The 25,055-nt window shown below is 53.1% G+C and overlaps 1 protein-coding gene across 1 annotated transcript; it reads right to left on the bottom strand.

The window, feature by feature from the left end:
• Positions 1–1,194: 1,194 nt before the first annotated feature.
• LOC116953541 (cytochrome P450 1A5-like) lies at positions 1,195–22,553 on the bottom strand. Its single transcript, XM_032973832.2, has 7 exons — positions 22,320–22,553; positions 14,674–15,714; positions 12,624–12,750; positions 11,466–11,555; positions 9,298–9,421; positions 8,383–8,469; positions 1,195–6,892 (listed from the first exon to the last, which is right to left on the bottom strand). The coding sequence occupies exons 2-7, from the start codon at positions 15,670–15,672 to the stop codon at positions 6,607–6,609; spliced, it is 1,713 nt and encodes a 570-aa protein (XP_032829723.1). The 5' UTR covers positions 15,673–15,714; positions 22,320–22,553; the 3' UTR covers positions 1,195–6,606.
• Between the last annotated feature and the right edge of the window lie 2,502 nt (positions 22,554–25,055).

Raw genomic sequence — 25,055 nt, 5'->3', positions numbered from 1 at the left:
TCGGCAAAAAAAGTGTCACGTTGACAAAAGACAAATAATTCACTACTTTAGCCCACCGGTGTGTTGAAGAGTGAATCCACAACATTTACAGTTTGAGTACGACGTTTCGCTGGTAGATACATCCAGAGTTTGGGCTGTATGGCCACAATCGCACGCAATGTGGCTTGTCTTCAATGTCTCTCCGCGTGTCTCGATAGGTCTCTGTGTATCTCTACGATTCTGTAGCTCTTGTGCCGACATGGGTCTCTACGTGTCTCCGTGCATCTCTGTGTGTATCTGTCTCTCCGCCTGCGTGTACGGCACGTTGTCCGGGAGCACGAATGCCCAATGACGTGTCGAGGGTTGCTGCTTGCCACGACGAGAGGGCTTCAGCGGAGAGTTCGTGACCTGCTGCTACTCATGTCGCCAAAATAGACGCCGTTAATGTTAAACCCAAGACGCGCTCAAGCGGCGCTTGATTCGAGACAGCCGATCTTGATTCGAAGCTTTCGTGACCGCAGGAATCCATACTCCTTGGTTCTTTCGGTAAAGTCGCGGAGGTAGAAAATGAAAAAAATCACGACGTTTCGATCGCAACGCCAGCGGTCGTCCTCAGGCGAGAAAAAAAATATAATAAGCCCGCAGTGGAACTGCTGAACCAGAAAAGAGAGCAGCTACAACAAGGAGATATATAAGGGAGAGACACACGCACAGAAAGTCAGAAATAACAGCTGACATAGGCAGGTAGGATGGAACCATCACAGTCAGTTTTGACTTTACCTGGTTAATAACGTCCTTCCAATGAAATATCTAATAGTTGTGTGGCAACCCTCCCCGTAAGAGGCGGTTCAATCTTGATTTGAAGCTTTCGTGACTGCAGGAATCCATACTCTTTGGTTATTGTTGCGATCGAAACGTCGCGATCTTTTATTATTGTCTTCTACCTACGTGACTTTACCGAAAGAACCAACGAGTATCGAGACAACCAGTTTGTCACACGCAATGTCCCGTCGGGTGGCGTCGCTCCACTGTTTGCTTCTCTCTCACTCCGTTGTCTCTCGCTGTAACTTCCCAGCCTGCAGCCTGCAGCCGCCTCTCTGAATGCGTTTCTGACCGACCGCACGTCCGCCGGCAGAGGATTGAAAACTCTCCACCTCTTCGGCGCACGTTGAGTTTGCACGTTTGTCAACTTGGCAAACAATGACCACAACAACATTTAACACCGCTGTTATTTTCGTGAACATACTTATTTTGTTTTTATTTCATATAAACGCGAGTACATGTAACGAATTTCTGGTCAAGCCCTTTGCTTTTTTTCTTAAAATTACAGAACATACGATAAATTATGACTTAAACTTTGTACGGAATGGTGAATTAAAATACTTAAAACAAACAACACCCGTTAAGACTTCCCATAGACAGTATTGCATAGTTCACAGATATAAGTTTATCATAATTTCCTTAACAGACGTAGAACAAACGTTGTGTGCATTCACATATATGAGCTCCAAATTTTATATGCTCTAGAGGAGCGGTTCTTAACCTGGGGTGCGCGCACTCCCTGGGGGTGCGAGACGCCCTTTCTGGGGGCGCGAGACATGTCCACACTTGTTTTTAGAAGTTAAATCGTCGCAAACACAAATTGAGCACAGGCACGTAAGTTACAACTTTGTTTCATCAAACGCTATGCTTTTTTTTTTATTTACATTATACATTTTTTTATTTTAATTTACGGGTGCAAAGGCTGCAGTAGAGGTTGAGATCAACTGCTCGAGAGGCTGCTGCTTTCAGCTTAATGTCACCAAAACAAACTTAAAAACCCCAAATCCACTAAACACTCATTACATTAATTGGGTCGATGCTAATTTGATAGGCACGTAACGAAGTGTGAGGAGTAAAAAAAAAAAAACAACGATTCGACATTCACGTGCACGGGCACGTAAGCTACAACTTACTTTGTTACATTACATTAGAATCGTGATGAGCAGGAGAGTGGGGGCTGACAGGGGGGATTGCCTTGCCACCCGTGCTCACCTCCGATTAGCACGGTTGGCTAACGTACGGTGCGAAAGAAGTTCAACGTACACACATACACGTGCATCTAAGAATCAATGTCATTTTGTTTATCGGTGCTACTGACGGGATGAATGACGGGCAACGCGAACGAGACAAAGCAAACGAAGACAACGCAAACAATGGGTTATTCAATGAGAATCGTGCGAATAGCATCAGTGAGTTGGTGGGGGTGTGGTTGAGACACGGATCGGCAGTGAATCGCTAGGCGTCGATTCGGAATCGTCACTTGGCCAACAATAATAACAACAACAGCAGCAGCAGCGGTGACTTCAATCCCAAGCCCCTGACAGTGATATTAATTTATTGACTCGACGCTAAGTTCTCGGTTAACGCGTTTTCGCTATAACTCGGTTCTTCTACGAGGGAGCACTTTTAGCACAACGCGGAACATGTCCCCCCGTTATAATGCAGAACATGCCCCCCAATTATAACGCGAAACGTGCCCCCCCCATTATAACGCGGAACGTGCCCCCCATTATAACGCGAAACGTGCCCCCCATTATAACGTGAAACGTGCCCCCCCATTATAACGCGAAACGTGCCCCCCCCGTTATAACGCGAAACGTGCCCCCCCCCGTTATAACGCGGGACGCACACGGTTGTTTATAACGCGATTCACGAGTGGTCTGCGACGAACTCCGTTCTTGATCTGCGCGGCTGAGCGGGGCGATACGTCACGTGGAGTGACACAGTAACAGGGTGACGTGCGCTCACTCATTAGTCCCGGCATCTCACTCTGCGGTGTGCCCTAGTAAGTACATCGGTCGCATGTCGCCAACATTGATCGTTACGACATTATTTATTGGGGGGGGGGGGGGGGGAATTGTTTTCGCTTTGAACGGCACTTTTCAGGAACGCACCTGTTACTACCGAGCTAAACGAGGACTTGCTGTGCACATACAACAGTCTCATGATATAAAACCTACACATGTTTAAAAACTGAGCAATTATCTGGGCCAAGCGCCGTCTCTACACTCGAGTCAGTGGGGGGAGGGGGGGGGGTCCTCGCAGCCTAATCACAAAATAAACACTCAACTCGTTCGTCAACAACAACACTTTGTGCGGCTTTAAAAGGAAAATATATAATAGGCGACGTTTCAGGCCATGGCCCTTCTTCATAACGCGTAAAGGCATAAAGGGCCATTGCACAGGAACGTTACCTTTTTGCATACATATAATATTACAGGACAAGGTATGTTAGAGGTGACGTTCCGAGCAATGGACATTCTTAATCGCGCATGAATACACGCAGAAGGGGCATTGCCCGAAACGTCGCCTACCATATACCCGTCCTTTTTTGAAGGCCACACACACACACGCGCGCGTGTGTGTGATTATTGACGAACGTGTTGAGTTTGTTATTTTTTATTTTGAGTTTCTCTTTTTTATTGGCAGGTGATGCTCACCCGCCAACGCAGCAGCAGCAGCGTCATCGCCAAATGATTTGCACAAACCCAAAATCGCTCTTTCGAAATCCCCAGCGCGACCAAGTTGCCTGCAACCGCTTTGTCCACACGTTGCCCACATTCGGTTGGCGAATGTGGGCAACGTGACGAAACACGTGGCCACGAACCCCGCTGAGTGGATCGCGTGAGCGGTAAGCCCGTTTGTCGCCACCAGGAATCAACTGGTTGCGCGCGACTGCTGAGCAATTTAGTTGCGCGCGACCTCAAGGTGCGCGCGACTGGATGGCCCAAATGTAAGGTCGGCTTCAGGCCTTAGCAGCTACCAGTTTAATCATGCTCGGAATTTTATATTTAAAAAAATATGTTTTCGTACAAAATTCCACAAACACGGCACCTAGTACCATATATATTTACCCATTCTAGAAACACACACAAAGACAAAGACCCCCCCCCCGCCCCCCCCCATATAGCCTCACTAGACTTTTGGGGGCGAGTGCTGTTGGCGCACAGCTATGAAGGCCGGCACGGAACATGATGTGTGTAGGCAGGGACCACGCCCGGCCGCCTTTGTATCAAACCCAGGTTACTGATGTTAACACAGCACACAACGTCCTTCTTTAAAGGCTGAGTCGACCTAGGCGAGGCCGACGAATCGATACACAGGACCTGTGCCGCTGGTGTTATTTAGCCCTGGCGGGGAATCAAACTCGGGTTTGTGGAGCGCAGAATGTGCGAATTGCTACGTCCTTATTCACCACCCCCTTTGACACACACACACACGAATACACACCTACCTCGAGAATACACAATTTTCAAATAAAACCCCAACCCTCATTATTTGGTATAAAGTATTAATTACAAATGCACAGTGTGAGAATGAAAACAAGCTACATTCAATAAGGCGGTCTGGTTAGCGTGGGAGAGTAGGCCAAGTACCCTCTAAATGAGGAGGTCTTCTCGAGGAGGTCCTCTCGAGGAGGTCCTCTCAAGGTCCTCTCGAGGAGGTCCTGTGGAGGAGGCCTCCTCGAGGAGGTCCTCTCGAGGAGGTCTCCTCGAGGAGGTCCCCTCGGGGAGGTCGTCCTCGGGGAGGCCTCCTCGAGGAGGTCCTCTCGAGGAGGTCCTCTCGAGGAGGTCTCATCGAGGAGGTCCTGTCGAGGAGGCCTCCTCGAGGAGGTCCTCTCAAGGAGGCCTCCTCGAGGAAGTCCTCTCGAGGAGGTCCTCTCGAGGAGGTCTCCTCGAGGAGGTCCCCTCGGGGAGGTCGTCCTCGAGGAGGCCTCCTCGAGTAGGTCCTCTCGAAGAGGTCCTCTCGAGGAGGTCTCCTCGAGGAGGTCCCCTCGGGGAGGTTGTCCTCTTGGGGTGATCCTCTCGAGGAGGTCCTCTGAAGGTCCTCTCGAGGAGGTCCTGTCGAGGAGGCCTCCTCGAGGAGGTCCTCTCGAGGAGGTCTCCTCGAGGAGGTCCCCTCGAGGAGGTCGTCCCCTCGAGGAGGTGCTCTCGCGGAGGTCCTTGGAGCTCCCCTGGCAGAGGTCCTTCCGTCTGAAGTGGCGAGAGCAAAGCAATTGCAGGGCTGCGCCTTTACCCTTACTTTGATTTTACATTAAAAAAAGGAACTGTCTGGCGAGTATTCGTTGCACGCTTAGCCAGTCGCGTGCAATTTTAAAATAACAGTCACGGCAGCCAGTGTCACCATCACGGAGTCGTCACGTGACCTCTCAACTCGTCAAGGTGACACGAACACACGGGGTAGGGATGCGAGTCGCATGGTAGCTAACCACCACCAGCATCATCATCATCAATATGAGCACCATCATCATCAATGTCATCATCGTCATTCATATCATCACCATCAATATCATCGAAGTCATTACCCTTCTAAGCATCACCACCACCATCATCCTCATCACTCCAAATATACACCACCACAACCATTATCCAAACATCCATCATCAGCAGCAGCATTATCATCATCAACATAAAAAAAATACTTCTCCACCACCTCGACTCTCAATCCAAAATAACCAATGTCATCACCAGCTTCAAAGATAACCTCCTCCACCATCACCATCTAGAATATCCACCACCACCATCATCATCCACGGGGGATAAACTAACCACGACCACCTGACATTGCCTGCACAACATATTTCCTGAGCCATTCAGGACCTGTCATAATTTCCGCACATGAATGACGCCAGCCAAGGCAATATCACTCGCACACAAAGGCAAAGACTCCTCCATGTCACAGGCAGCGGGCTGTTGGGGTGGGTGCCGTTAGCGAGCACCTATTAAGGCCGGCACGGCACACACGAGCGGGTGGTGTTGCGAGCACCACGCCCGGCCGAATTTTTCTCCCCCACCCCCCCCCACCCTAGTGCTGATGATGTTCACACACCACAGCAGATAATCTTTTTAAGGCTGAGTCGACCTTGGCGAGCCATGAGACCGCGCCTGATAGTCGTGGCTGGGAATCTGGCGACAGCAGCGACCAAAACATCAGGAGCCGCCGTTCACAGCTGAGCGATGGCGACGTCACCGCAGCGCTCGTGCCAGGCTAGGTGCACTTTGAGGACCGTCACGTGAAGTGTCGAAGGCCGAGCTGCCCAAGGAGGTCACGGAAACAGACCGCGCCAACAAACACCCGCCGCACAAAGACAAAGATCGCCCGTGTAGCCACAACAGACTGTCGGGGCAAGTGTTGTCAGCGAGCATCTATGAAGGCGGGAGCGGCACACCACGCCAGGCCGCCCTTGTCAGTCGAGTGGCGATGTTTTCACATTGCACCAGGTACTCAGTGAAGCCTGATTTGACCTAAGGGAGGCCCAGAACCGGTTCAGATAATCATTGCTGGTGTTGGTGGCCGTGAGCGGAAATCGAACTCGGGTCGCCGGATTTGTAGCGCAGCGCGCGGACGACTAACGCCACCGCTTCCCACACCCACCGCACAAAGACAAAGATCCCCCCGTTGTAGCCTCAACAGACTTCTCGGGCAAGTGCTGTCAACGAACAGCGCCTATGAAGGCCGGCACGGCACTCGATGGGGGTGGGGTGGGGTGGGGTGGGGGGGTGGTGGTGAGCGGCCACCACCGCCCCAGCGCACACACACACGCACGCACACACACACACGCAAGAGCACGTGCAGCGCGCGTGCTCAGCTCCGCGACTCGGCTAGCAGCAGGCACGTGCGGTGCTTGAGCGAGAGGCCGTACACCGCGGACATGTCGGGCGCTTGGCCGTCGGCCGTGCGGATCCGCAGGTGGTGCAGGAGGATGGAGAGGAAGAGGAAGAGCTCGGAGCGAGCCACCGCCTCGCCCATGCAGCGTCGCTTGCCCGTGCCGAAGGACAGCAGGTTGGCGGCGCGCGTGCGGTCCACGGATGACTGATCCTCGCTCAGGAAGCGCTCGGGACGGAAGGCAAACGGCTCGTCCCAGAGCGCGCTGCACGCAGAGGGAAGAGGAGGTCGGTGATGATGAGAATGCGCGCGTGCGTGTGTGTGTGTGTACGTTGGACTTTCTTTCGCACCGTACGCAGCCAACCGTGGCTAATCGGAGTTGCGCGGGAAGGACAACAGACTGAGCACAAAGAGCGCTTCTAAAGCAATGAGCTTGTCAATCTAGATGATGATGATTTAAAAGTGCGCAGCTCCAGTGGCTTCCTAATATCGGAAGGAAGAGCGTTCCAGACGGCCGCAGAAGCGCATCTGAAAAGCGCGCAATGCCGGTGGGCCAGCCCAAAAGCCAGTGCTGCTGCGGGGATGAGCGGAGTTCCCGTGATGATGGTTTATGGCTCCTTCATAACAATGTATTCGTTCGGCAACCGGAAGGATGAGGTTTGTGATGAATTGGCGTCGTTGCTGCATCATCGCTGTCGGCGACCGCCAGCGTTCATTCTATAGCCACAAGTCGTCAATGGGTTGCTCGGATGAAGCCGCGTCGCGGTCTTAATAATTCCTGCACCGTATCGCAAAATCATCGCCGTTGAGCGTGGCCGTGGACAGAGAGACGCAATGATAACAATAAACGGAATAAATGATCGGCCAGGCGGCACGCTCTCCTCCCCTACTTCGCGTCTCCGTCTCTCCACATACAAAAAATAAATAAAAGTTATCTTTATGTTTCGTTCACGCGTCCCATAAGCCACGCAACCGGCCATGAGAGTTGCTTGTTACATCGCTCCTCCTCCCCCTCCCGTCCCCGCCCGGCCCTCCTCCTCTTGGTGGTGGGGACTTCCATCCCGGCCTCCCTTCCCTCTCCCGCTCCTTTCCCCCATTGCATTGCATCCTTGTCTCGTGGGGTCGAGATGTTAACTACCTCGCCTGGTATACAGGACGTCTTCGGTTCGATCCCGACCCTGACGCCTGCTGCTGTATATTTGGAATTTGCGTGTCTCTGTAGTCGTTGTGGATTTTTCTCCGGGTCCTCCGGGGTTTCCCCTCCACATTTAGAATCAACATCCACGCGTTTAGAGCATTTGGCTGCTTTACATTTCCACTCGATAAGCCACTTCGTTCAGATATCGTTTGCGGTCAGTTCGCTTCTGAAAAGGAGCTATGGAGCTCAAGTGGGCCTTAGCTGGTAAAATAAGAAAAATTGTTTATAATCTTGGTTCTTTCGGTAAAGTCACGTTGAAGGGAAAACAATAAAATATATATAAAACAATAAAATTATCATGATGATGACTGCTTGTGTTGCAGTCGAAACGTCGTGAGAATTTTATTGTTTTATATATATTTTATTATTTTATTGTTTTCCCTTCAACGTGACTTTACCGAAAGAACCAAGAATATGAATCACTGCAGTCAACTTTAAATCAAAAATTGTTTAGTTTAGACTCGACTCCCCCTCCCGTGGTGATGTAGCCAAGAGTAAGAGAAATCATAATGATGATAAATGATCGACGTGTCCCGCTCATTATGGCCACCACTCACCTGTCGTGATTCACCTGCCACTGGTTGATGAAGATGCAGGTGTCTTTGGGAATGAAGAACCCCTGCAGCACGGTGTCGCGAGTGGTGCTGGAGAAGCGAAACACTCCGATTAGAAAGGGTGGTGGAGGTGGTGGTGGTGGTTGGCTGGGGTGATGTGGGGGGGAGGGATGGGACACGCTGGTGGTAGGGGTGCCAACTTCATCATTCCAGCCAATGGATTAAATCAGTGGTTCTTAACCTTTACTGCAGGCCTTTTTTTAAAAATAAATACATAGCTTTGATGAAACAAAGTAAGTTGTACTTAGGTGCCCGTGCTTAGTTTGTCTTTGCGATGATTTACTTTCTTTAAAAAAAACTGAAAGGGCATCTCGCACCCCCAGGATGTGCGTGCACACCAGGTTAAGAGCCACTGGATTAGATCTCCTCGCCGCGGAGATGGAACGCGGAGATCAGCTCGCGGGCTGCTTGACCCGCCCCTACTCGACATCTGTGAAAGAGAGCTTTATAGCTCATCAGGATTCCTCCAGTTAAAATAAATATTCAGATTCTGGACTGTAGCATTGCACGGCCGTGAGAGATCGTGATGGTGGCTTGTTGAAGGAGGCCTTTCATCCAGTCGTGGATAGATCACCACTGCTGCTGCTGATGATGATGATCGTGCCGATACAAATTGGGAGAGAGTGGGGCGGTGGCACCGTGGCTTGAACACTGCGCCGTGAACCCGGCGTCCCGGGCTATGGCTCACGTCAGCGGGGCGTGCTCTCTAAACCGGTCACGGGCGCCCCTCACCAAGCTCGCACTCGTCAGCGTCGTGCAGTGTGGCACGGCGGTGGGGTGGGGGGGCAGAGGCCTTCACCCAGCAGCGGATAGGTCGTGGCTTCAGAACCGGAGTTCCCGGAGAAAACCGGCGCTCACCTGTGTGGGATGGTGAATGGAACCACGGACGAGTGTCTCAGCACTTCCAGGATGAAGGCTTCCGTGAAGGGCAACTGGCGGCGGTCGTTGAGTGACGGTCGTCTCTGCCTGCCCACCACTGCGTCTGTCGGTATACCCCCACAAAGGAACCCCACATTGCAATTGTGAGCGGTGCAGAGGAAGCATTGCTTGACCACAACTGCGTGTGTCGTTATACCCCCCCAAATGAACCCCGCCGATGGCATTGCGTGACCACAGCTGCGTGTGTCGTTATACCCCCCAAATGAACCCCGCCGATGGCATTGCGTGACCACAGCTGCGTGTGTCGTTATACCCCCCAAATGAACCCCGCCGATGGCATTGCGTGACCACAGCTGCGTGTGTCGTTATACCCCCCAAATGAACCCCACCGATGGCATTGCGTGACCACAACGGCGTGTGTCGTTATACCCCCCAAATGAACCCCGCCGATGGCATTGCGTGACCACAACGGCGTGTGTCGTTATACCCCTCAAATGAACCCCGCCGATGGCATTGCGTGACCACAGCTGCGTGTGTCGTTATACCCCCCAAATGAACCCCACTTTGTAATTGTGGGCACAATTTAGTGGGGTGTAGAATATTGTGACGGTGCAAGGTGGCTGGCGGTGTTTAAGGTGATTTTTTTTAAAGTGCTGTAGTCTGATGCATTTCACATAAATAGTACACGGTGATACATAAAGGCTTTGCAGTGCATTTAAAATGTGCATGAAACATCGCGTTCACTTTGCCGATATTCCAGAGTTACATCTCAACCGGTGTCGCGTCACGTTGGTGCATTCTGCCCAACTCTAGCCACTGGTGGTTGGTGGTGACGAATAGGTTGGTGGTGGTGACGGGTTGGTGGTGGTGAGTGGTTGGTGGTGGTGAGTGGTTGGTGGTGGTGAGTGGTTGGTGGTGGTTGGTGGTGGTGAGTGGTTGGTGGTGGTGGTGAGTGGGTGGTGGTGGTGAGTGGTTGGTGGTGGTGGGTGGTTGGTGGTGAGTGGGTGGTGGTTGTGAGTAGTTGGTGGTGAGTGGTTGGTGGTGGTGAGTGGGTGGTGGTGGTGGTGAGTGGTTGGTGGTGGTGGGTGGTTGGTGGTGGTGGTGAGTGGTTGGTGGTGGTGGTGAGTGGTTGGTGGTGGTGAGTGGGTGGTGGTGGTGAGTGGGTGGTGGTGGTGAGTGGGTGGTGGTGGTGAGTGGGTGGTGGTGGTGAGTGGTTTGTGGTGGTGGTGGTGAGTGGTTGGTGGTGGTGAGTGGGTGGTGGTGGTGAGTGGTTGGTGGTGGTGGTGAGTGGTTGGTGGTGGTGAGTGGGTGGTGGTGGTGAGTGGTTGGTGGTGGTGAGTGGTTTGTGGTGGTGAGTGGTTGGTGGTGGTGGGTGGTTGGTGGTGGTGGTGAGTGGTTGGTGGTGGTGGTGAGTGGTTGGTGGTGGTGAGTGGTTGGTGGTGGTGAGTGGTTTGTGGTGGTGAGTGGTTGGTGGCAGTCACGTGCGGTCAGGTGAGGCAGAGGCAGAGCCTCACCTGACACACTTCAATGAAAATATCTGCTACTAAAAAAAATTCAAGATTTTTCCACTGATCTGTGTTATAAATGTCATTTCTGTACGATTCCAATAATTTTAAAGTAAAAATCGCCAAATTTGCGGAGCTCCGCTGCAAATACAAGAAGAGGCGAGAGGTGAGGCAGCGACGAGCTCAGCCTCCCCTCCAATTGCGCAACCCCTCAGTAACTGGATGGAGCACGGGCAATAAGCGCGTGCCTGTTACTATCTCAGTGTGTCACCAATGTAATGTTTGTAGACCCCTTCATTACATGTCCTCGCCTGCCATAATCCAGGTAACTTATTTCACGTATGTAGTTAGGCTCGCTGGTCTAGTCATGAAACTGCAATGAAAAAGCACCGGGGGGAGGCAGCTATCACGTCTGCCTCACTGAGGGAGGCGTGTCAGACACGCCCCCCTCAGCGAGGACACGCCCCCCTCAGTGTGTAAATTTGGCTCTGATATTCGCCAGTGCCCAGCCATTGACCTCACCGCACGTCACTGGTTGGTGGTGGTGGTGAGTGGGTGATGGTGGTGAGTGGGTGCTGGTGGTGGTGAGTGGTTGTTGTTGGTGGTGGTGAGTGGTTGGCGGTGGTGAGTGACAGCACTCACCAAGCTCCCGGTGGATACGCTCCTGTGTGTCCGGGTAGGCGGCGAGGTACAGCATGCTCCAGCTGAGTGTCGTGGAGATGGTGTCGAACCCTGCATCACGGCGAGCACAGACAGGGGTTCAGCGACATAGCCGCGAGTGTGCAGGCGGTGCAACTGCACTGGGGCGGGGAGGATGGGGGGCGGCTATTGTGGACATTCCGACTCCCAGTGTTGGTGCTCAGATTGTTCTCGTTCTAATTAATCACAGACTGAGCTCGAGTCCTCTGTAGCTCATCCAAAACGGCGTGAGAATTTAAATCGCTCACTCAGCCGCTCATGGTCAAAGGTTGCTTCTAATCTCAACCTCCAATCTGTTCGACCTTATCCTCCACACATTCCTATTCCCCACCTCCAATCTGCTAACCCTATCCTCCACACATTCCTATTCCCCACCTCCAAGCTGCCCAACCATATCCTCCACACATTCCTATTCCCCACCTCCAAGCTGCTAACCCTATCCTCCACACATTCCTATGTCCTACCTCCAAGTTGCCCAACCCTATCCTCCACACATTCCTATTCCCCACCTCCAAGCTGCTAACCCTATCCTCCACACATTCCTATTCCCCACCTCCAAGCTGCCCAACCCTATCCACCACACATTCCTATTCCCCACCTCCAAGCTGCTAACCCTATCCTCAACACATTCCTATGTCCTACCTCCAAGCTGCCCAACCCTATCCTCCACACATTCCTATTCCCCACCTCCAAGCTGCCCGACCCTATCCTCCACACATTCCTATGTCCTACCTCCAAGCTGCCCAACCCTATCCTCCACACATTCCTATTCCCCACCTCCAAGTTGCCCTATCCTCCACACATTTCTATTCCCCACCTCCAAGCTGCTAACCCTACCACTTCTCAATGTTTCAGGCCATACACGCATTGTTAACGACACCGGATGTGATGAGTTTGTTGTTGATGATTTTGTTGTTGATGATGTTGTTGTTCGTGTTGTTGTTGATGATTTTTTTTTATGATGTTGTTGTTGATGATGATGTTGATGATTATGATGTTGTTGTTGCTGATGTTGTTGATGATGATGTTGTTGTTGATGCTGTTGCTGCTGCTGCTATCCTTCACCGAAACCTCCACGCCAGATGGCACCCTCTCGCTCACCGGCTCCCAAGAAGTCCGACACGATGGAGGCCACCTTGTCCAGCGGGAACTCCACGTTCCCGTTCTCGTCGAACTTCGAGTCCTGGCTGAGCGAGATGAGCCAGCTAGTGACGTCCGTCATGTTGCTCTGTGGTCACGTGACGACATCGATCCACCGCGTTAACATTTCGAAACGCGTCCTCGAGGTGCATTTTAATTTTGTTTAGTATCGCCGGGTGATTTCTTTGCTTCGGTTTGCGCGATTTCGCGCTTTTCGTACGGCTATCACCTATTGCTGTCCAAAATTCGCCACACTTGCCGCGGTTTGAATTCACACTCTGCAATGCGGGTTATGCAGTCGGACGTGGGGAAACATTTTGTATTGTGTGTGTACTGTTTGTGTACTGTTTGTGTACTGTTTGTGTACTGTGTGTGTTCTGTGTGCGCTACTCGGCAGGCAGCTCTACCGCGGAGGGTGAGGGTGGGGTACACACACACACACACCTGCATTGGCATTATTATTTTGTGTAAAGGATTGGAGGGTCATAAAATATAAGCGAGACAAAAAAGCACGGAAGGGAGAGGGGGCAGCACGCACGGAGTTTTGACTCCGGCGAGGAATGAGAGGGGAACGCGCTGGTCAGAGTAAGCGTCGGGGAGATCGCACATTGGCCGCTGTGGAGGACAGACGTTTCACGAGACAGACCCAGCAGGTGCCATGGGTCGACTGACTGAGCCGGCTGGCAGATGCGCCAACCGTGCGCCCCCCAACTGTGCCAACTTGCTGCGGTTTTAACCGCCCGGCGCTCCGCTCGTTGTTGTGAGCGTCGCCCCTCTTGCCCACCGCTATGGCTGGAGGGGCGACTGCCCCCAACTGCCCCCAACTGTCCCAGCAGCAGCAGCAGCAGCGTCCTTCGCGAGCCTCCTCCACAGAGGCCGATCTTGACACCGCTGGTACCGGTCGTCAGCAAGTCCACTCAGCTCCACGTTTATTTCTGTATCACATCACCTCGTCTCGTCTCTAGCCCGTGCCTCCTGTACCACATCACTCCGTCTCGTCTCTAGCCCGTACCTCCTGTACCACATCACTCCATCTCTTCTCTAGCCCGTGCCTTCTGTACCACATCACTCCGTCTCTGCTCTAGCCCGTGCCTCCTGTACCACATCACTCCATCTCTTTTCTAGCCCGTGCCTCCTGTACCACATCACTCCATCCCTTCTCTAGCCCGTGCCTCCTGTACCACATCATTCCGTCTCTTCTCTAGCCCGTGCCTCCTGTACCACATCACTCCGTCTCGTCTCTTGCCCGTGCCTCCTGTACCACATCACTCCGTCTCTGCTCTAGCCCGTGCCTCCTGTACCACATCACTCCATCTCTTCTCTAGCCCGTGCCTCCTGTACCACATCACTCCATCTCTTCTCTAGCCCCGTGCCTCCTGTACCACGTCACTCCATCTCTTCTCTAGCCCCGTGCTTCCTGTACCACATCACTCTGTCTCTTCTCTAGCCCGTGCCTCCTGTACCACATCACTCCATCTCTTCTCTAGCCCGTGCCTCCTGTACCACATCACTCCATCTCTTCTCTAGCCCCGTGCCTCCTGTACCACATCACTCCATCTCTTCTCTAGCCCCGTGCCTCCTGTACCACATCACTCCATCTCTTTACTAGCCCGTGCCTCCTGTAACACATCACTCCATCTCTTCTCTAGCCCGTGCCGCGCCCGTTAAGCCTCCCCCCGTCCAAACCGGGGGGTCGGCAACCAAAATAAGAAGAAGAGTTTCTGTTTTCCAGAATTCAGTAACCCCCCCCCCCCCCCACAAGACTCAACATTTCAAGAGCCACAATGCGACCGTGTGGCGAATACGAGACGGCGGTGAGCCCTTGATAAAGAACATCCACGAATCTGCAAGCCCCTTTAAAGTGCTGCACGGAGCCGGCAAGTTGCACAACCCCCCCGCCCCCCGCCGACTCCTTAGGTCCAAACAAAAGCTGCTTTGGCCGCATGCGGTGGCTGGGCACGCGGTGGCTACATCACCTCTCTGCCTCACCACCCACCCCCCCACGACTCACCTTGTCGTGGGCCCTGTGGTGCTCGGACACGCGGCGCCTGATGAACTCGGAGAAGCGATGGTTGAGCGCCGTGAAGCGCCGCATGCTGTCGCGGCACGAGGGCAGCAGGAGGCGCGCCGCCGGCACGAAGTCGCTGATGTTGCCGGCCGCCGTCACCTTCACGAAGTCGTGGGCCAGCGCCACGATGCCCGCCAGCTCCTCGTCGTCGTGCGCGTACCGCTTGCCGAAAAGCAGCGCGGTGATCACGTTCGCCACGGCGAGCGCCAGCGGCTGCACGGCGTCGAACCCGGCTTTCGCGGTCGGCGGCCGGGGGCCGTCGACGCCGCTGCCGCGGGCGGCGGTGCCGCCCGCGGCGCCGGTCGCGGCCTTGCTGCCCTCCAGGAAGATCCGCACCAGCTCCGCGGCTTCGGACGCGGCGTGCTCCTCCAAAGCGCACATTGACGCCGACGCAGTCGAGGTTCCCGTCGACGGCCGCGCCTCCTCTTCGGAGAAGGCCCTCAGTGCCCCCTGCGCCATCCTCTTGTGGGCCTTCCACGTGGGCCCGTACGTGCTGTTAAACGCCAGGCTCAGGCCGTTACCCACGATCGAGAAGGACTCGAACTTTGGCCGCCCGGCGAAGCTGTCGCCTTGGCGCACGAGCGCCTGCCTGATGGTCTCCAGGCCGCTGAGCACTACCACGGGACGCGAGCCGATCTGTATCTTCATGACGTCGCCGTAGACTTTGCTCCAGCGAGCCAGGGTGACGTGCGGAGCGCTGCCCAGCTCCATGGCGTTGCCGACGAGGGGCCAAGCGAACGGGCCGCGCGGAGTCGGGTAGGATGACGGTGGCGGCGTCGACGTCGATGGAGACGTCGCCGCTCGCTTCTTCTGCAGGGCGGCGAGCGCGAGGAAGAAGGCGGAGAGGAGGAGGAGGAAGGCCTGCACTGTGATGGGCCACATGGCGTGGTGCTGTTGAGGTTGGTGGACCATTTGGTCCTCCGAGAGGTTTGGGTCCGACATGGCGAGGCTTTTGTCTTGCCCGGGGGGTGATGCTGGTGCGGACTGTGTGTGTGTGTGTGGAAGGGTTGGGTGATAGACACACGCACACACAGACACACAGATAGACATACACACAGGCACACACGGAGAGACTCAGACACACAGACAGACATACACACAGGCACACACGGAGAGACTCAGACACACACACAGACAGACATACACACAGGCACACACGGAGAGACTCAGACACACACACAGACAGACAAACACACAGGCACACACAGAGAGACTCAGACACACACACAGACAGACATACACACAGGCACACACGGAGAGACTCAGACACACACACAGACAGACATACACACAGGCACACACACAAACATCCGAAACAAAGTCATGCGTGCAGACAGACACATACACATAACACACAGACACAAATACGCATACGTACATACATGGGCACACACACACACACGAGGGTACACAAAGACAGACACGCAAAAACACACGCGTTAGGAACATGGTCGATATTAATCATCATTTTAAATAAACGATTTAAATAGCAATGACCTCACACACACACGCACGCATGCACATTCCCATGGCTGCGCATAGTTCCTTCAGAGCACAACCGCTGCGAGATTTCCACAACGTGGTAACCGATGTATTGCCCAGAGAGTGATTATGGGCTGAGTTGTCACCCGTAACGGGCTAGTGTTAGGGCTAGGGATACGGCTAGTGTTAGAGCTCATGCGAGGTCTATTGCTAGGGCTCATGCTAGGGCTATTGCTAGGGCTCAGGCTATTGCTAGGGCTAATACTGGGCTAATGCTAGGTCTATTGCTAGGGCTAATGCTGGGCTAATGCTGGGTCTATTGGTAGGGCTAATGCTGGGCTATTGCTGGGCTATTGCTAGGACTATTGCTAGGTCTATTGCTAGGGCTAATGCTAGGGCTATTGCTAGGGCTAATGCTGTGCTAATGCTAGGTCTATTGCTAGGGCTATTGCTGGGCTATTGCTATGGCTAATGCTGGGCTAATGCTGGGCTATTGGTAGGGCTAATGCTGGGCTAATGCTGGGCTATTGGTAGGGCTAATGCTGGGCTAATGCTGGGCTATTGCTGGGCTATTGGTAGGGCTAATGCTGGGCTATTGGTAGGGCTAATGCTGGGCTAATGCTAGGTCTATTGCTAGGGCTAATGCTGGGCTAATACTAGGGCTATTGCTAGGGCTATTGCTGGGCTATTGCTAGGGCTATTGCTAGGGCTAATGCTAGGGCTCATGCTAGGGCTAATGCTGGGCTATTGCTAGGGCTAATGCTAGGGCTAATGCTGGGGCTCATGCTAGGGCTATTGCTAGGACTAATGCTAGGGCTCATACTAGGGCTCATACTAGGGCTAATGCTGGGCTATTGCTGGGCTATTGCTAGGGCTATTGCTAGGGCTCAGGCTATTGCTAGGGCTAATACTGGGCTAATGCTAGGTCTATTGCTAGGGCTAATGCTGGGCTAATGCTGGGTCTATTGGTAGGGCTAATGCTGGGCTATTGCTGGGCTATTGCTAGGACTATTGCTAGGTCTATTGCTAGGGCTAATGCTAGGGCTATTGCTAGGGCTAATGCTGTGCTAATGCTAGGTCTATTGCTAGGGCTATTGCTGGGCTATTGCTATGGCTAATGCTGGGCTATTGGTAGGGCTAATGCTGGGCTAATGCTGGGCTATTGGTAGGGCTAATGCTGGGCTAATGCTGGGCTAATGCTGGGCTATTGCTGGGCTATTGGTAGGGCTAATGCTGGGCTATTGGTAGGGCTAATGCTGGGCTAATGCTAGGTCTATTGCTAGGGCTAATGCTGGGCTAATACTAGGGCTATTGCTAGGGCTATTGCTAGGGCTATTGCTGGGCTATTGCTAGGGCTATTGCTAGGGCTAATGCTAGGGCTCATGCTAGGGCTAATGCTGGGCTATTGCTAGGGCTAATGCTAGGGCTAATGCTGGGGCTCATGCTAGGGCTATTGCTAGGACTAATGCTAGGGCTCATACTAGGGCTCATACTAGGGCTAATGCTGGGCTATTGCTGGGCTATTGCTAGGGCTATTGCTAGGGCTAATGCTGGGCTATTGCTAGGGCTAATGCTGGGCTATTGCTGGGCTATTGCTAGGGCTAATGCTGGGCTAATGCTGGGTCTATTGGTAGGGCTAATGCTGGGCTAATGCTGGGTCTATTGGTAGGGCTAATGCTGGGCTAATGCTAGGTCTATTGCTAGGGCTAATGCTGGGCTAATGCTAGGTCTATTGCTAGGGCTAATGCTGGGCTAATGCTGGGCTATTGCTGGGCTATTGCTAGGGCTATTGCTAGGGCTAATGCTAGGGCTAATGCTGGGCTATTGCTAGGGCTAATGCTAGGGCTATTGCTAGGGCTAATGCTAGGGGTAATGCTGGGCTATTGCTAGGGCTAATGCTAGGGCTATTGCTAGGGCTAATGCTGGGCTATTGCAAGGGCTATTGCTGGGCTATTGCTAGGGCTAATGCTCGGGCTATTGCTGGGCTATTGCTAGGGCTATTGCTGGGCTATTGCTAGGGCTAATGCTAGGGCTAATGCTAGGGCTATTGCTAGGGCTATTGCTGGGCTATTGCTAGGGCTAATGCTAGGGCTAATGCTAGGGCTAATGCTGGGCTATTGCTAGGGCTATTGCTGGGCTATTGCTAGGGCTAATGCTAGGGCTAATGCTAGGGCTAATGCTGGGCTATTGCTAGGGCTAATGCTAGGGCTAATGCTAGGGCTAATGCTGGGCTATTGCTAGGGCTATTGCTGGGCTATTGCTAGGGCTAATGCTAGGTCTATTGCTAGGACTAATGCTGGGCTATTGCTAGGGCTATTGCTGGGCTATTGCTAGGGCTAATGCTGGGCTAATGCTAGGTCTATTGCTAGGGCTAATGCTAGGGCTATTGCTGGGCTATTGCTGGGCTATTGCTAGGGCTATTGCTGGGCTAATGCTAGGGCTAATGCTAGGGCTAATGATATGGATATTGCTAGGGCTATTCATAGGTATATTGCTAGGGCTAATGCTAGGGCTAATGATAAGACTAACGCTAGGGCTAATGCTAGGGATATTGACAGGGCTATTGCTAGACCACCGCCGTGTTTTGTAGGCGACCAACACGAAACTCTCGCACGTGCGGGCCTTTTTTTGTGAATGGAAATCGATGGCAGTGAATGAGCCGGAAGTGGCTATAACCGCTACGCCCTCGTAAATCTCCTGACATGCTTACACATATCTCGGCTTGTAGAATGTCGATAATGATATACGTCATTATACACATTCAAACATATTTCTGTGCGCACACCGCAACGTAGGAAACAGCCCCGTCAAGTGTGTAATAATTCTTTGCAGCAATGCGATGAAAAATAATGTATATATGTTTATATTTTAAACGATTAGACCAAGGCAAATATCCCCCATTCCCACCAGCACGTGGGGCAAGTGCTGTTAGCGAGCAAAGTTTCCGTCACGTAGCGAGCACCAATTTTTTTTATCGGATCGGGTATACGTGAGTGAGAGTGGTGTGGCCGGGGAAAAAAACTAAACCACGCCCGGCCGGCCGCCTTTGTCTCTCCGCAGCAATTGTCGATAGCGATGCGTTCACGCAGCCCTGGGTTAAATCGTTTCTGGCCCAGTTGGCCTGTTCACGCATTCGCCACCGGCCGGCGATTGAACGCAGCTCGGCGGGTTTTAGCGCAGGGCGCTAACCACCGCTCCTCCTCCTCCACCTCGGTTGAACAATTTAAACGCAATCAAGGCAAGGGTCACCCGGATAGCCTCCACTAGGCGTTTGGGGCAAGGGCTGCTAGCGAGCAGCTACGAAGGGCTGGCGCGGCGCACGAGAGGGTGGCCAGAAACCCCAGCGGTGGATGTCTACACCCAGGGGATGGCTCAAGCACCAGTTGGGATCATCGTCACTGGCGTTGGTGGTGGCCGTGATCCGGGAATCGAACTCGCGCGCTAACCGCTGCACCACCGCTCCCCACTGACATCGAACGCACGGCTCACGAAACGCGCTCCACCAAAGTCGCCAGAACCACAGCGTGCAACAAAGACCCCCCCTCCCCCCCACACCGTGTAGCCTTAACAGACTGCAGGGGCAAGTGCTGCTAGCGAGTAGCACCTATGAAGGCCGGCCACGGGTGGCCAATACCACGCCCGGCCGCCTTTGTATCCAGGTACTCATCTGAGGCTGAGTCGACCTAGGGGAGGCCCAGAACCGTTTCAGATAATCGTCGCCGGCGTTACAGCGTGCGACGGCATAAGGCGCACATGTACAGCCCCGCGCCGTCGATCCACTGCTGGACGAGGGCCTCCTCCGTACATGGTGCGTGGTGGTGCATCCTAACCATACTTCACCACGCTACGCCGAGGCGCAGCGGCACATGGACGCGGGAACGCCACGGTAGAGCAATGAATGCCGCTGCATCGGTGCCGGATTATCCTCGTAGCAAAAGTAGCTGCGTATGCTACGGGGCCCGCACTTTCAAGGGCCGCGCGCTAAATGCTTTCAAGCGATCAATTCTAGTTCAGTGATTCTGCACGTGCTCTATTATTATAGTGCTATACCGCCTTCAACTTTTACGAACCACTGGGTGTTTTAAGATTAGCGATTTGTCGTATTACCTGGCTGTATAGCAAATAAAAAAATAAAAATAATTTACTATGCAAGTTTAAAATGTGTGTTTTAATATTCATGTGTTTAAAAAAAAAAATTAGGGTCCATTTACTGCATCATATGCCTAAGGTCCCGCACTAGGTTCATCCAGCACAGTGCTGCACCTCTCTGCTGCCACACAGCGTAGCACAATAGTAGCAGCAGTAGCCTGGAGCACTTGTTAATCAAACGTTTTAGTGAACGGCTGTCGCCCATCCAGACACTAGTCCACCAGGGCTCAACGCTCTGCGTAGATCGGACCAACATTTGGCGACAATAAACGCGATCGTCTCGCATCAGTAGCCACAGCAGCGGCAGCACAATCACACAGGGCTGAACGTAACTCCCCTAACCACACAGGACCCTCTCGATGCGCTGTGAACAAGGGTCAATAGCCGAAACGTCGCCAGTTATTCACTCCCCCCCCCCCACCCCCGTTTGAGGCTGCAGCGTCGGGATTGCATTTTTATTTTTCGTTTCAAGGCTGCAGATTGTTTTTTTGCAACTTTCAGAAGCAATATTTCAGAAGCAATTCTGCACAATAATTGCATCACCACGCAGGATATGACCACGTAGTATAACGATACTCATCATGATCGTTTCTGTGCACGGTATTGTCATCTACCCAACCGATAACCGCGAAGCATTTGTTTGAAATGAGCCTAGCCCTGCTGATGAGACCCAGGAAGTCGAAACCTGTGCAGAGTTTGTTTTGTTCTCGCTTAAAGCAAACATCTGCCGGGTAACATCGAGCACAATTAACAACGCGAGCGACGTAGTCTTAAACGCAAGCCCCCAAATCTGCTGATGCGACACTTGAACGCCGAAACTGCTCCGTGGCTTTGGCATTTTGGCTTTTAGTAGACGCTGCTGGATAAAAAATGAGCCAAGAAGCCTGCGCGATGGACTAAGGCGCGGCATGCTGCTTCACGTCAGTTTAACACGCGGTTTGGGCTTTCGTGGCAAAGAATATCCATAATAGAGGGTTTTTTTGGGGTTAGATCGCGTAAATATATAAATGTGGCCTTAAAACCCGCCACCTCCCGACACAGCCAATTAGCAAGGTTTGTCACGTAAACAAAACGTGGACAATTCGTTACTAGTACAGCACACCGGTGTGTTGGAGAGCAAATCCACAACATTTACAATCTGAGTACCAGTTACTAGTATAGCACACCGGTGTGTTGGAGAGCAAATCCACAACATTTACAATCTGAGTACCAGTTACTAGTACAGCACACCGGTGTGTTGGAGAGCAAATCCACAACATTTACAATCTGAGTACCAGTTACTAGTACAGCACACCGGTGTGTTGGAGAGCAAATCCACAACATTTACAATCTGAGTACCAGTTACTAGTACAGCACACCGGTGTGTTGGAGGGCAAATCCACAACATTTACAATCTGAGTACCAGTTACTAGTACAGCACACCGGTGTGTTGGAGGACAAATCCACAACATTTACAATCTGAGTACCAGTTACTAGTACAGCACACCGGTGTGTTGGAGGGCAAATCCACAACATTTACAATCTGAGTACCAGTTACGAGTACAGCACACCGGTGTGTTGGAGAGAAAAACCCACTACAGCATTTCACAATTCGGAATACGATCTTGTTTCACGTCGCCGTGTTGAAACACGCTCGGATTTTGGTTGCAGTCGGAGAATAGCAGCGCGCCATTGCAGGTCTGCCCCTTTATCCGTGCCGAGCTCGCCACTTTGGCGTGGGATGCCTTACAGGATCTATGGGTAGCCAGCTCGATCTCTCTTGCGAATGTGACTATGAACAATCCCTGGTTCAGTTTCGATTTCTCACCGAGTAAAACAAATTAAAAACTACGGTATATTTCTGTTAAATCCCATCTGCTGCAACACACACACACACGCGCGCGCACAGAACACGCGCAATATGTACGCGCGTTTAAGAAACTCAAACAGGACCCATTCGCTTGCTTTCAGCCGCTCACCTGCAGCAGATCCAGGTGAGCGCGAGACGTGGGAGGGAGGGAGGGATGGGGAGGGTGCAGGAAACCGCTTTTGTCGGGACCGCCTCGCCCCCCCGCTGTCGCGTGCGAAGACTCGTAGTCTGAACGCTCTGCTCGCACACGACGCCTGTTGCACTCACGCACACGGAACGCGGCACGCACGCAAACACAGAGAGAGGTGGGAGGGGAGGAGCGAGAGAGAGAGAGAGAGCGACAGTGCCTGAACCAGCGCGCGCGGGACGCGGTTATATAGCCGCTTTTGGTGGGGTGGCCGATGGCGTTCATTGGTTATGGAAGAGGTGGGCAGAGGGAGGGGGTGGGGTGGGAGTTGGTGGAGGGTGGGGGTGATGTGTGTGTGTGTGCGTGTGTCGTGGGGGAGCGGTGGGTGTAGTGGTTGGCACACTTCGCTACGAAACCGGTGACGCGAGGTCGGTTCCCGCTCACGGTCAACACAAAGTGACGATTTTTCTGAACCGGTCGTGGGCCTCGCCTAGGTCGACTCAGCTTCGAATGAGTAACCTGGTGGTGGTGAGTACACGTCGCCACTGGGGGAGACAAAGGCGGCCGGACGTCGTGGTGCTGGCCACCCACCCCCTCGTGTGCCGTGCCGGCCTTCATAAGTGCTCGTTAATAGCACTTGCCCCAACAGTCTGTCACAGGCTATACGGGGGTAGGGGGAATCTTTCTCTCTTTGTGGGGGATCGGTGGTTGTAGTGGTTGGTGCACTGCGCTACGAACTCGGCGACCCGAGTTCCATTCCCGCTCATGATCAATAACAGCGGCGAGCGTTTGTCTTTACACATCCCATCAGGCGCATGTCCTCCCGGGGGAGTGCAGCGTTTACCGCAGAATTGGATCGGCACGAGCACAACTTTTGGACCGGTTTCGGCATTCAGGGTCTCATCAGCACCAGAGTCGGGTTTCCCCTTGAATCGGAGTGCTCCCGCGTGGAACCCATGCCCCTTGCAAATGTTACACTCCGAGATGGAACGGCGCGCGTGTGTGTGCGTGGCTGATGCACAAGGAGGAGGCTCGTGAAGGACGCTGCTACTGGGCAGTTGGAGGCAGTCGCCCTCCAGCAACAACGGGGGGGGGACAGAGGAGCGACCCTCACAACAACGAGCGGAGCGCCGGGTGGCTAAAGCACAGCATGTTGGCACAGTAAGGGGACAACAGGTGGTGCATCGTCGAGGCGACCCATGGCACCTGGGTCTGTCCCGTGACCTCCTGCCAGTGGGCGTTCAACGCTTCACGTGGCCTTAACGTGCACATAGCCTGGCACAAACGCCATGGTGAGGTCACCGCCAATTAGTGACGAATGTTGTTAACGCCAAATGTATCTATTTGGTGTCTGGACATCTTAACAAGTGTTTTATTTTTCTACCTACGTGACTTTACCGAAAGAACCAAAGAGTATGGATTCCTGCAGTCACGAAAGCTTCAAATCAAGTGTTTTATTGCCAGAACGGGTAAAACCCATCCTTATTTCTCAAACGCCACACGCCTGTTTAATGTGCAAGGGACAGGGCATATCGCTCTGTGGTTAAACGAAGACCAGACAATCTAGATTTGAAGTTTTCGTGACTGCAGGGAGCCATAATTCAGCAAAAAAATTATTGCTGTGTTTTTCCCACCTGATGATGATTGCTTGTGTTGCAATCGAAACGTCGTGATTTAATTTATTTCATTTGATACCTACGTGACTTTACCGAAATAACTAAAGAGTGATGACCAGACAGCTCAAGTACAGGGCCTTCCGCGGACCCCTTTCAGTGACCCCCCCCCCTCTGCGTGGCTTCTGCATGCGTGGTCTTGCGTGTGACCTCACGACCTCTCGGCATGATTGTGGCTCGCGCTCGGTGTTTCTGTGTGGGTGCGTGGGGGTGGGGTGGGAGCGGTGGCGCAACGGTTAGCGCTACGCCACGCCACGAACCCGGCCGCCCGAGTTCGAGTCCAGCGCACGGCCACCGATGTATCTGAAGCGGTCCTGGGGCCTCGCGTAGGTCGGCTCAGCCTCAAATGAGTATCTGGTGCGGTGTGTAAACGTCGCCACTGGGGAGACAAAGGCGGCCGAGCGTGGTGCTGGCCACCCCACCCAACTCGTGTGCCGTGCCGCTCTTCATAGGCGCTCGCTAACAGCACTTGCCCCAACAGTCTGTCAAGGCTATACGGGGGATATTTGTGTGTGTGGGTGTGAGAGCGGTGGCGCAATGGTTAGCGCACTGCGCTGGAGTTCGATTGTCGCTCCCGAGCGTTTCACAGTGGCGAAATATTTGAACCCGGCCCTGGGCGTCCCCTAGGTCGACTCAGCCTTAAATGCACTGGGGAGACAAAGGCAGTGGGGTTTGCCACACCGCGTTTTGTTCGCCGTGCTGGGCTTAATATTATCATTTTATCTGTCGGTACGTTTCCCTTTGTACGTGTATCTGTGTCTGTAAGTATGTTTGCGCATGTCTGTGTTTGGCTTTGTCTGTCACCGAGTTTGCTTTGCATGTGTGTTCGTATGTCTAACTGCCAGTATGTCTGCGTGTGTGTGCGCATGTGTGTGTTGAGGATTGTATGTAATTATGCCTGCACGTGTATGCTTGTTTGCCCGTGTGCATATGTACATCAGCGTGCTATCTATTTGGTTAAATGCCAGTATGCCTGGGTGTGTGTGTGTGGGGAGCGGTGGTGTAGTGGTTAGCGCTACGCTGCGCTACGAAACCCGGCGAACCG

This window comes from Petromyzon marinus, chromosome 52, assembly GCF_048934315.1.
Source record: "Petromyzon marinus isolate PM22_M1 ecotype Great Lakes invasive population chromosome 52, UKy_Petmar_22M1.pri1.0, whole genome shotgun sequence".
NCBI classification, from domain to species: Eukaryota; Metazoa; Chordata; class Hyperoartia; order Petromyzontiformes; family Petromyzontidae; genus Petromyzon; species Petromyzon marinus.
This window is presented reverse-complemented; position numbering and strand designations above follow the sequence as displayed.

Bases quoted from the DNA above. Each gene is read 5' to 3' on its own strand.
- LOC116953541 (XM_032973832.2), bottom strand. From the start codon at position 15,672: ATGTCGGACCCAAACCTCTCGGAGGACCAAATGGTCCACCAACCTCAA. The intron at 12,751-14,673 runs GTGAGTCGTGGG...ACGTGACCACAG, and splicing joins ACCACAGGGCCCACGACAAG to AGCAACATGACGGACGTCAC. The intron at 6,893-8,382 runs GTGAGTGGTGGC...CTCTGCGTGCAG, and splicing joins TGGCAGGTGAATCACGACAG to CGCGCTCTGGGACGAGCCGT.